At 45.1% G+C, this 12,685-nt stretch overlaps 1 protein-coding gene across 3 annotated transcripts in view; it reads left to right on the top strand.

Annotated features, from left to right (window-relative positions):
* MYO1C (myosin IC) overlaps positions 1-12,685 on the top strand; it is a 59,218-nt gene that overhangs the window by 21,021 nt on the left and 25,512 nt on the right. The window contains exon 1 of one of the 3 annotated variants that reach the window (XM_074594995.1): positions 4,907-5,093. The exons of the other annotated variants lie outside the window; for them this stretch is intronic. Within the exon in view, the coding sequence (XP_074451096.1) occupies positions 4,959-5,093 (135 nt within the window). The 5' untranslated portion in view covers positions 4,907-4,958. Of the gene's footprint in view, positions 1-4,906; positions 5,094-12,685 lie in introns of those variants that run through there. 3 annotated transcript variants of the gene reach the window in all.

Here is a 12,685-nt window from a genome sequence, read left to right as displayed (position 1 = left end):
TCTGGTTTTTGAACCCTTTTGGCCACACCTATCATGTTTTTAAGCTTTTGTCTATAATCGTGCAAACGCATTCACACAGAATCGGAGAATTCGGAGAACTCGTGATGATGTCATGAAGTTTGCAGTAACGTTAAGGAACTTTACCATCTTGAGACACCTTTTGAGTGAGTATAACGGGTTTTTAATTTAACCTCTATAGGTCTGGAGTTTCATAATTGACCAGGAATGTTGTGTCTCCAGGGACCAATGTCCTATGTCCTGGCTTCTGTTCCTCACTGCTTGTTCAGGGGATAGCTGGCTACTCTCTGCATGGGGAGTGAGGAGATGCATTAATACAAACAAAAAGAAGGTAAAAAACAGACAATTGTTAGCGAGCTGATGGTAAGGGGAAGAGGTTCTGCCTCGTTATCAAGCCTGTTACAATATTTAATGTTGCTTCTTTGGCAGGGCATTGATTTATCCAGTTATTGCGCAGTGAGGTGTTCGTCCTCTGCTGGAACAGGGCTTTTTTCCTAAGCAATGGGCCAAATGTCCATCAGAACCTCCAGTTTCTGTTATAGGGTGTCTTGGGAATGTGAGGCATTTTAATTAGTTTTAGATCAGTATAGTCTGGACAGCAGGACACACGTGATAGGTTAAAGAAATTTCTATTTTTTAAGACGTTCCTCTGACCTGCGAGAGGAAGGGCTCTCAAATTCCTGGCCTGTTTGGGGTGGTTTGTTTCCCATGGTATCTTTGCCAAGTGCTTTCTAATTATGGAATGTGTGTTATTCTGTAGTTCTTTTGCAAGGCAGAAATAACGAATATTATAAAAATCCAGAAAAAAGATAATATATATATTGATAGATGAACTTGATGCATTTTGCTTTTGGAATCATGTAGATGTGATCCATATTGATTTTTTGAACAGCATAAACCCAAGCCAGCGCCTCTTACCTCCAGATTTATTTTGTGCAGTGGAATCTGCGTGACGGAGGGGAAGACCGGTTTGCTGATGGGGCCGAACTCTCTTTTTCAGCCCAGCCACTGCTTGGGGCTGTGGCTTTGCAAGTCCCGCGCTGCGCTGTGAGCCCGTCGGAGCAGGGCCGACAGGAAAGGCTTCCAGTCCCCTTGCTTTGAATGTGAAATTGTATGCAGGGAATCAGCTGCTTATCAGCAACCAGCAGAGCAATCCCAGTGCTCTAATCCCAGCTTTGTATGAGTCACTTCTAACTGGTGAGGCCTGGAAAACTTGATTCATACCTCTGCCTGTAGTTGCCTGTACTGGTGATACCGACCTAGCCAGCCGTCCTCAGCAGAAATCACAGACAAGGGCTGGGCTCTGTTGCTGGAAAGGAAGAGCCCGGTTTTATCACCTTAATAGTCCGGGATCAACATCTTCTAAATCAAAATTACGTTGGTTATCTCTGCTTTCCGATTTTTTATTTTTTTTTTCCTTTCCCCTCCCAATTTAGGCTAACCCACACACAGCAGTGCTTTACTCACCAACAAGAGCAGGGCAGCAGTTCCACTACAGAAAAAAACCAAAACATCTTGAGTAAAGACCTTCACTGTGATTAAATAAATAAAAGGGTTCTCCCGCATGAAAAAGCCAAGGGAAATGTGTAAAAACAAAAAATAAAATCCACAAAACAACAACAGCAAAAAAAAACCCCACAAAAGTACTTCTGAATGCTGGGCTCATATATTCTCCTCTTACGTGGCATTTTCAGGGATGAGATGTGTTCTGAGAAGTTTTAGGAGGTGTAAACTAGGGGAAAGGTGAAGTTGTTAATGTGAAGATAACTCTGTGCTAACACATACCTTAAAATTATATCATGAGTTTTACTGACTCTGTTGTTTGGCTGCAGCTAGACTGATTTGAGAAATTATGATGGAGAACTGACATTCTCCTCCTGAATTAGAGCTGCCAGGCTACAGCTCTAATTGTACTTGGAAAACTCCTGGCTCAGGGCTTGCTGTTGGGATTCAGTGATGGCTGATGCCGCTCAATTTGGGAAACGTAGCTTAGATTACCTTTGATCTCACCGGTGCTCCTGCTCTGAGCCGGGCTTTGGAGTTACTGTGCATTTCTTTCAATGCTCTGAAATACGCCAATGCTAAATCCACCTCTGAAACGTGTCCTGAGGCTGCCTCCGTTATTAATTCACCAAACTCCTCAGTTGGCTGACGGTAAGAAGTCAATAAAATTCATGCCAAATGGTTGTGCAAGAATTGAGAAGTACCATGAATAATTTTTCCAAATGGAATCTGACGAGGGCAGAAGAGCTGGTGGCACCACGGCTCCCTTCAGAAGTGTTATTCAGGCTTCGTCACAAACCCTTGTAACTGCTGGCACCTTCTTCCTGTGAGGAATGACATCCACCGCAGCGCAGGATCTCTGGGATCGATGCCTTGGGTCAGAGCTAATTAGAGAGGAGTGCTGCACCGAACCACGGACAACATCTGCTACATCGCTTGGGTTTTAAATAGCCTCCTGTCTGAGCAGTGGCCATGCACGGTCTTGTTTTGCTTTAAAAAAGCTTTAAAATAACGCAAGTAGCTTTTTGATTTAAATCATTTTACTTTAAAGCTTGACTTTACCCTTTCTGTAATAGAATTTGAAAATAACGCATTTTGATAAGAAAAAAAAAAAAAAGAAAACACAACAACCCTCTGTAAGCAGAGCTGACTCCAGATAGCGCCAGTCGTGAAATATCAGGAGTCGAGGTTGGGAATGAGTTCATGGCTCTGCGTGTTCAGTGGTTAGAGAACCTGCCTTTTGGTGTTGTAGAACTTGGGTGATGACTGCCACGAGGGACCGCTGGAAATGGATTCCAGCAACTGAGATGCTTGTCAGGGTTGGTTCTGGGCAGATACGTAGCGCAGGGCTTACTCAGTTGTGCTGCCTGTGTTCATATCTGATCTGAGACTAATACACCTAAAAAGGCTCCTTAGCCCTTTAGGGAAACAGAATTGGTTTATTTCCACTTTCTTCTGTTATCCTATGATCGGGAGGAAAGCCTTTCCCTCTTAAGAAAAGAAAAATCATGTCCTCCAAAAGAGTTTCATGATGACAAAAGGGCATTATTGAGTTTGCCACCTCTGTTTGCCTGCCTGTGGTAGTGAACTGGTCATGATAGCTGACATTCAGTGTGATACCTGAATTTCAGAAGTCCTTGAGCAGATGCAATAGGGAGTCTGCAGTAGTCTCTTTTCAGAAGATGATGCACAGCAGCAAAGATTATGTTCCCACTAATTTTGATAAGGTTCTTGTAGAAAATTACATGTTGTTTGGATCAGGCTGATGTTTGGCAAATGCAAATGTGGTCCCCTGCATTTAGAGCAAATGGCCTCTGAAGATTTCAGCTGGTGAGTTTGCAGTCTTAGACTGTTTGAGACCTAACTGCAGGTGCAAGTTAGGTGTTTTACCTTGTTGTGTGTGTGTGTGGTGCCTCATATGGTGTGGATAAACCTGCGTCTCGTTTGTAGCCATTTGCCATGCTCTTGGCTAATCACAGAGTCCCATATTACAGATCATTTGGAGGGGATCCGTTAGGAGGGTGGTATGGAGGAGAAATGGGTGGCAATATTCTTTGTGCAGGTTGCGATTATCTGTGTCGGGACACATGCAGATAGAAACCCATCATCTTCGTTAGCTGCTACGAGTCAGATCAAACGGCTGATGACTTTTTTAGTCACTGATGCTTGGGAATGGAAGGTCCTCTGGCTTGGGGCAGAACTCATCTCCTTCAGGGTCTGCCTGCTCGTAATGTCAGCTGCTTGTGACCTGGAATACCTGAAGAGTGGTACACTTTGGCTGAGCCCCGTGCCAGGGCAATGTACGCCCCGTAACAGATCTATAGCTTTATTTGCTATACCTGTAATTAGTTTTAGGGTGGACACATAGCTTAGACGATTGAGGAGCAAAATAATTAATAGAATCATAGAATAATTTTAGATTGGAAGGGACCTGTGGAGAGCTCTGGTCCAACCCTGCTTCCAAGCAGGGACGATTTAGATCAGGTTGCTCAGGCATTGTCTGGTTGAGTCTTAAATATCTCTAAGGATGGAGTTTCACAACTTCTTGGGGGCCCTGTTCCAGTATTTGAGAGCACTCATTGTGGAAAATTTCCCAATACCTAACTGGAATTTTCCTTCTTCCAGCTTGCACCCATTGCCTCTCGTCCTTTCACTTTCCACCTAATGCTAGCAAAGCCTGTGTATACGTTTTGATGTTTGCAAATGCCCGTATCTCTGGAGGGTGGGGTGGTTTTTCACACTTACGGTGTAGCTGTGGCCATTAATTTTTTTGTGAGAGACCAAACTTGATGGCCTCAGAGGCAGCTAAATATGCTACTTCTGTTTGCAAGGGTTGGAGACGAGGGACAACGGTGGCTTGACTGTCTCCGACTAGGAAGGGTCTTACTTGGTAGTGCAGGTTACTTTGCGATGAGGACCTCAGGGAGCTCGATATAGAGCTGGTGTTAGCCAATATGCTGGGTCCTGGCAAGGGCAGACACGGCAAACTGTCTTACCCCTGCACTCTTCGTGGTCCTTCGATTTGCCGCGAGAAGCGACTACAAGTGTAATTGTAACCCTGGGGGGATTTTGCAGTGGTTGGGGGGAGCTGGGGGTGGGTTTGGGGAGCTATCTTGATGCTGCCGCTATTTCAGTGCAGAAGCATGCCGTAACGGAGCTCGTCACTGCGTGTCCTGTTTTGCTGTGGTTTTGCGTGTTGGGCTCTGCACCAGGTTTTCCAGCGCCTGTGATTACTTTTCTTTCTGTTTTTCCCTGTCGTTGGGCAGCGGGGACTCCGCAGGCAGAGGACAGCTGACTTCTCTTGAGCTCTGTGCCTCCCTCTCTCCTCTCTGGGAGGGGAGGAGAATTCCTCTCCCTCTCCCTGTAAAACGCCCTCCCCAGGATGCTCCAGTAGGAGCTGGTGGGAGGGAGGGAATTCTGACTGCACCGAAAATGTCATGAAAAAAAAAAAAAAGGCAACTGACAGAAGAGAGGACTTGTCCTCAGATTCCTGCTTTTTGCAGCAGCGTAAACTAAGTCTCTGCAAGGGCTGCGGGAGCTGGCAGGAGGCAGAAATGAAGTTCAGAAGCGCGGTAAGTTTTATTCAACTGTTTTTGTGGTTTTGAAGCTTTCAGATGTGTGTCTGGGCTGAGGAGAAGGGAGATAAATTTTCAAGGTTTCAGCAGGAAAAGTGAAAGGCTTCAGCCTGCTTTGCGGAAGACCCTTTCGTTGGAAAAAGGGGTTGAAATAGGATTAACAAAACCAGGAGATTCATGTTTTGAGGAGGAAGGCAAGGTGGGAGTTGAGAAAGTGGGAAGAGAGGGGGGGAAAGCCGTGCACTGCGTTAGGGGAGAAGGGTGGAGCTTTGGCTTGGGTGGAAGGGGCATGGGGATGTGAACGTACCTACTGCCGCCGGGCTCCGCTTGCGTCCTTCCCAGGGACATGGGCTTCTTTCTCTGACCACCACCCTAGGGAAGGGCAGGAAATACCTGCTTAAGGACTCATTGCCACTCAGTTCCTCCAGGCTGCATTTGCTTTAGCAAAACTTTGTCCATGTTTTAGCGGCAACCAGAAAGCCTGGGTCTGTGTAACTGCATCGCAGGACAACCACCGGGAGCATAGAAAAACGAGTATGTGGCAAAAGATTGAGAAGACTAGGATTGTTACCTGGAAAAAGAGATGAGTAAGAGAGGAAAAAGGAAAAAAAACCAACCAAAACAATAGCGCCACAGAGAAGGCAGATCATGAGCTGTGTTGTAACATAGGAAGGGGGACATTAAGTGAAGTTAAAGGTTGCCAAAGAGATGCAAAGGTTATTTTCATACAATGCATAACTGAGCCACGGAATTCACTGACACTGGAAAATGTTGAGGTCAAGAATGAGGGAACGTTATAAAAAAGAGAGCATGTGGGCTTTTGTCTGGATAAGAATGTTCAAGGCTTTAATTGGTAAACTTACCAAATTTAGGAAGAGAAGGATTGAAAACGTCATGTCTGTAGATTTAAGCATTCTGACTGTTGAGGAAGAGTTAGCATGGGACGGGAGTATCCCGTACCTGCTCAATCTAGAGATCCGTACACGTTTTCCGGAACAGTCTGGTGTTGACCACTGTCTGAGAAAGGGTCTCAGCGATGAAGGGGAGCACAGAGCTTCTGGAGGACCTGCCTGGTTCCTCCCTGTGGCAGCACATTTGAAGGTGGAGATGATGGTGCTGGAGAGGCTTGTGCTTGGATTGCTGTTGGCGTGGAGGACCGCAGGAGCCAGCAAACCTCTGCACAGCGGTGGATGTAGAGAAAGGGTTCTAGGTGTGTGACGTGAGTGTGTGATAAGCAGCGGTGTTGTCTAGGGCGGTGCTTGATATTCTCCGAGAGAATATGTGGGTGTGGAAGTGCCCTTCACATGCCCTGGGATTGCGCTGGAGCACTTGTTCTGTTTGGAAAGTTTTACTACCTTTGAAAGACATAATGGTCTGAAATGGTTGTGTGGGGTGTGTGGAATCCAGCGGAGAAGGTGGGAACGTCTGGTGTGGGGAAGGCCAGAGCGCTGCAAGGGCGTAAGAGTGTGAGACCCGTGGTGTTTGCAGGGAGAGAGGCAAAAGGATGTGTGCGTTTAGGGGGAAATAGAGCAGCAGTTGTCAAAAAACAGTGAAGAAGAGCACGGGGTCAGCACCCCCCTGGTGGGGGAGCAAGTGTATGCCATGAGTCCTATCTGTAGGGCAGCGTTTGAATTCCTGCTCCCTTCTCACCTGCTCGGTGGTCTGGTCTGGAAGTCAATGGCAAAACTTCCTCGGAAGGGCAGTGATCCGAGTTTTTGCTTTTTTATGCCACCTGTCTGTCTGCTGGAGCTACTGTGGGATGTACAGGCTTGTGACCTGCGGTCGCAGGTAGTCCTGCTATGTATGTGATCAGCAACATCTTTTAATAAGCAACAGCTTGTGACATCTGGTCAGGAGCAAAAATGTCAGCTCCCTAAATATAGAAATTCAGTGTATTTACTTTTCCAGCCTCGGCGATCTTTCTGGTTTGCCTAGTTCATTTTTCTTACTGCTGTTTTATACTTAGCTTGCTGATTGAAATACAGCATCCCCTCTTAGGGCTAAACATTTTTCTTCTCCTTCAAATCCGTTCTTCTAACTACTTTTTCTTTTCACTACTAATTGCTGCTTCTTTTTTGTAATTTACTTCCCACTGCCTATCCCCCCCCCCCAAAAAAAAAAAGTAAAGTCTAAAAAATATAATTACGTTATAAACATTGAACAAATGATATTACCTGCTTGCCGTGCAAATCTCCATGGCTTTCTTTGGTTCCTGGTCCGTCATAATTTGCATTTCTAATTGACATTTGAGCTCCTCAGGTATGGATTCTTACTATCCTAAATGTTGCAAGTGTCAAATGTCATTGATTAATATATTAAGAGTCATAATTACTTGCAGCAACATCCACACCCTGCATTGTTGTTTTTCAAAAGATTAAATTTTTGCTTTCACAGTTCCAACTCCCCACGACCTACATGCATTAATAGATACTTAAAATAATGCACAGAGTGTGATACATCGCTCACATTTCCCATTCTGCTTGCATTTTAGGGTGGGAGATTAAATGTCTCTGTAGCTTGGAAAATGAGGGAGGCAGAACTTTAAGGTCTAGGCAATTTGCTAGTGGGGACAGCAAATCTTTGTCAGAGCAGAATAAGCTTGCTTACCCTGTATTTCCGATTATTTTATGTTTTAATGTATTCCAGTTTGTCCCTACTTAAAATATGGAAGGCTTCAAAAATACATTTTTTTACAGAAATTAGGCAAGGAAGTGGCAATTCTTTCTCTTTTGTATAATTTTTTAATAGCGTATCCTATAGTTAAATCCATTCATCATGTGCTTTAGGATCGGGAGGGAAGTTTCAGAGAGGGAGAACCAGGTTCTGAGCATGGGCAAGTGCTCCCTGACTCCAGACATTCCTTTGTTGGCGATGTATTGCTCTAAAAGAAGCAAGAATAAAAACTGATTCTGCTATAAATGGTCCTCGAGTGGCCGCTGCTGACATGGTAACTTTTTTTGCAAGTTGAAGTTGCTCCTTTTAACTCTACTGGTCTGTGTCATCCGAGTTGTTATCTGGTGTTGATCCCGTTTGATCTGACAGCTCTGATTTTTCTTAGGGCAGCTTACCACCTTCTGTGCTCTTCATTGGGCTAACATAATTAAAAGCAAAATAAAACATTTTTTTTATTTTGTTATTACATTTTTTCATTAAGCAAGTCCAATACGTGAGATTTGGGTTGTATAGATTATTGTCTGAGCTCAGATGGCTTCAGAAAGCGTGGGGTTGGTTGCAGAGGAGTTTTTACGTGAGATACGGAGTTGCCTCTCAGGGAACCCTCTTTCCAACCCAGCTGTCGACCAACAGAGTTTTCTGTGTCCAAAATGTGCAGTTAACTTTCACTGTGGCGAAAGGGAGGAGGATCTGAAGTGGCTACACTTTAATCTGTCAGGGATTCGCTGGCAGGCGGCAAGTGCTTGACTTAAGATCCCTTGGTCCGCGTCCACCTCAGTTGTTTTCATTATTGCTTTCTCCACGTAGAAAGAAAGAAGAGCTATCCCGTTCTGCACCTCAGGAATCGACGCCCTGGATAAAATAGTTGATTTTTGTCTGCTCTACTGTCTAGCCCACGCCGTGTCCAAACCCTTTCCCAGGCTATAGAGTGGAGTAGAAATCAGAGGATTTTTTTTTTTTTTTTTTCCTCCCTTCCTGCAGCTTTGGCATGGCAGGGAAGAATGTCTCGCTGTCCAGGAGACAAATGTGTTTTAACTGCCACCTCCCCACAAGAAGTTCGTTCTTGGTTCAGACTTCTTATTGTCTTCCAGAATCTAATCTGAATTTTCCTTCCCTCTCACATTTGGTTCTTGCCTGTTCTTCCGTTCCCGGCTTTGTAACTATTTCTGGAACCCGCAGATCAATCATCTTTCACTTGATACCAAGATAAAGATGCCTGCCTCTTTCCATACGGCACCCGCTTCCTGCCGTCGCTTAGTGCAAGTCTCCTGGTCTACGGATGGATACTGGCTAATCCGTAAAAATGCATTGTCGGAGGAAAATATCGAAACATACATTTTTAGATGTCGAGGCAGAAATCTTGTTTACGTTGTGTGACTTTTCTTTCTATATCAGGTGATTATGAAGTTTCCCTATTCCATGTAAGACCATTCGCTTTGGGAGTTCCAGGTGGTTTCACAAGCATCGCTCACGGATGCTCCGGGAAGGTGTGAGTTGCCAGAGCTGCCCATTCTCTCAGCGATCAGCAGCACTTGTGTGTCTGGAACTGCTGTGCCAACACTGACCGCTCCGGTACCCCTCGGGGAACACCAAGGCTGGGAAATTCCAGTGTAAAAGACTCCTTCCTACACACATGCTGGGCTGTGGGGTATTGCGTGGCCATAGACCAGCCGGTGGACAAAGCCATGGCAGGAGTTTCTTGCTCAGTTCACATCAGCCCTGAACTCCCGTGCTGATGGCAGAATTGCCCTCCATCTTCCATCACAAAAGAAGATTTCCCCGATGCGCTCGGACTGAGCGACTCAAGTATTTTGGATTTTGTCGTGCAGAGCAAAAGGTCTCGGTTTTCATTTTTGAGGTGTGTTTTAGATCTCCAAGTCCTAAGCAGAGGAAAATCTTTATCAGACTTTGGCATTTAGCGTCGTTTAAAAGAAAAATATTTGTTTACACCTTCACAATACCATGTCGGAGACTCACTAGTTCAGTTTAGGAAACTCTCCGGTATAGTCTTGAGTGCTTTTGTACTCCCAGGAGCTCTTTGTGAAGGGTATTTTCTGGTCTTGTTGACTCTGTTGTATGAATACAAAGAAAAGCTGGAACCTCAGCCAATGTAAACCTGGCTCTGCAGGCTGCAGTCAGCGGCACCAGTTTACACCAGCTGAAAGGCTTTCCCAAAATTTAATCACAAGGAAGAAAAAGGCATGTGGAAGTGGTACCGCTGTGGTAATTGCACTGGCTTGGTCCCCACCATTCAGGAGTGACGGCTTTTCCTTTCCTGGCGGTGAGCCACTGTTGTGCTCACGGCTCTGGAGAAGAGATTAAAAGCAAAGAGTGGGTTAAAATAGTGTGGGAATAAGTCCCTTGGAACTGCACCTCGGGGTGGGATTGAGAAACGCCGTGGCAAAAATCAGCCTGGGCTCTCTCAAGCAGGAGTGACCTTTAGGACGGTGATTTTTAGCGTGGGATGAGAGACCGGTGTGAGAGAAGGCGCAGGCACTCCTAAGCCCATAGGCACCAAGATCAGATGGAGATTGCTCAGATTTTTGTAATTCCCAGTTTGCAGCCTGTGCTGGGTGTGGCGTTAGCATGGTATATCCTACAGAGGTTGGGATCCTGAGCACGGTCCTTCTCCTGATTCCTATGGGTAGGGTGAGCTAACCTGTCTACCTGTTACTGTCAGAAGGACACCTTTCCTCCTCGCCCTGCATCCGACGCCCACCTTGATCCCATGGTAAGGTGATTCAGCTCCTTACGCTGGCAGAACAATACCAGCCGCTTTTTTTTTACCTGCTCATTGTTTTGCTGGCTTAGTGAGTTGCATCGGTTCAGTTTAGAGACAGGTAATTTCTTGTGTTAACTCATGCCGGGAAGGCACATCCAGAGGAGGGATGCGTTCTGGTTTGGTGGTGGTGGGCCCTTAGGCTGCACCTGCCTCTTAGGTGGTAGTTGCACAAGCACTTAGAAAAGGCAGGAACTGGCCCAGCTGCTGAAATACTTGCCCCTGCCCATCTCCACTGTGGCTGAGCCACCAAATCTGTCACCCATTGCGAGCGATGATGTGTGGAACCAGTGTGGGAAAACGACCTGGATTAAAATAATAAAAAAAAAAAACAAAACAAAACAGAGTTAGTTTTAGTCCATGTCAGATTTCCAGTTTATTCTTCTAGTTTATTGCACAAGTGCTAGAGCCCAAGGGCGCAGCAGCAGAGAGGGCAGGTGAGACGGCATGTTGCCTGTGTTCTCGGCATCGGAACAGCTCATCATCTGCTCCGTTCTCTTAGCGGCCTCAAGGAAAACTCATTTTCACAAAGACGGGTCTAATCGGACCCTCACGGCCTGTATTCTCCTAATTATCTGGAATACATGCCCCCTGCCGCGGGGCTTTTGGAGTTGTCCGAGCTGATCTCGAGCATAGCACCGAGCAGGGGCTGCTGTAAATGAACCGTACAGCAGCCGGAGGCGTTTTGGCAGAGATACATCTGTCCACTGCAAAGACGCTATGGGAGCCACTCCTGTCCACAGGCAATGCTCTAATGGTTAATTAGCTTCACTGGAACATATTTAACCCCCCAGACTGCATTTTCTAGCGTTAATTTACAGCCACCGGATTCGATGTCTGCCTGCTAATACAAAATAACTAACATTGTAGTTATTTTAATTTATTCAGTGCCTTAATGTCACACTCATCATTCAGTAGGAAGATATGATCATCATTGCGATTTTTCTTTTTTTCTAAATACTGTTTTTCCCCGCTTTCTTCCTTCTGCATTACTTTTCTGTTTCCGTTTCGCAAAAAGTATTTATTTCCACCTCCTTTTACGTTGCATCTGTTGAAGTTATTGGCAGTCAAATAGTTAATGTTGACATTTTAAGTTGGTGGTGGACTTGGACGTAAGCAATAAAGCAAAGGAGCAAACGCTGGCACAGAGGAACACACATTGCTCAGCTGCGGTTTATGACTGATGTTTATATTTGCATTGAACTTAGGCTTGGGAGGGTCCAACACTGCGATTAAAGTTTATATTCCGGAGAATCCAACAGCATCAGGTCGACTAGGTAACCTGGTCACATTTAATTATGGCTGAAAAGTTGCATTTAGGTGTGGGGTTTTTTGTTTGTTTGTTTGGTTTTTTTTTTTATTTTTAAAGTGACTGAAAATTCCAGGTAGTTACGTTGTTCTCACAGAGAGAGTTTGTGGCTGAATGAGAAGAAAAAAGCGTGGGGGAAACTGAAAGCTACTTAGCCTTAAATGCCAGTCCCAGAGGAGGTGGCCGAAGTGCAATTTTCTGGGTTGTAAGTAGGATATAGATTGCTTCTTCCAGAGGCTGGATGTGTACAGCTGGGAGCAGCTTGTCCTGAGCGGGAGGGAGTGGCTGATGAAAGAGCTGCTGAAATTGCTAAGTGACGTTTTCTGTGAAAGTCTTTAGGATTATATAAACTTGGATTAACCGTGCGAGGGTGGAAGTTTCTCCTCGGTCATTTTTGAGGCAGCTGTGTTTTAAAACTGTTTTCATAAACTTACCCACTTGAAAACTAGTTATTTTCTTTTGGGTTTTTTTTTTTGGCCTTTGTTCCCATTACCTTGTCCAAAACCTGCTCGAGAATTGCACTGTTCTGATAGAAGGATTCTAATTTCTAGAGTTTATTTCTATGTGATTTATCTCTGTTTCCTTTGCCCGTGTCGTCCTGTATCTCACCACCTTCCTTCTCCAGGGCTTATCCCTTTCCTCTTCACCTCGGTTGGCAAAGAGGGTAGAAGAAGCCAAGAAAGCATTTTGCTGAAGATGTGGAGGAATTGGCTTGGAAAGTTTTGGGCATTTTAAAAAAAATTACTTATGAAAGTATCTGCAGAATTCCTCCCAAACTGGATCTTTCAAAGCTTAGAAATCAGGCCTTCCAGACCATGAGACTAATTT

This window comes from Larus michahellis, chromosome 7 (assembly GCF_964199755.1).
Source record: "Larus michahellis chromosome 7, bLarMic1.1, whole genome shotgun sequence".
Taxonomy (NCBI): Eukaryota; Metazoa; Chordata; class Aves; order Charadriiformes; family Laridae; genus Larus; species Larus michahellis.
Note: the sequence above shows the minus strand (reverse complement) of the source record. Positions and strands in the feature narration are given on the sequence as shown.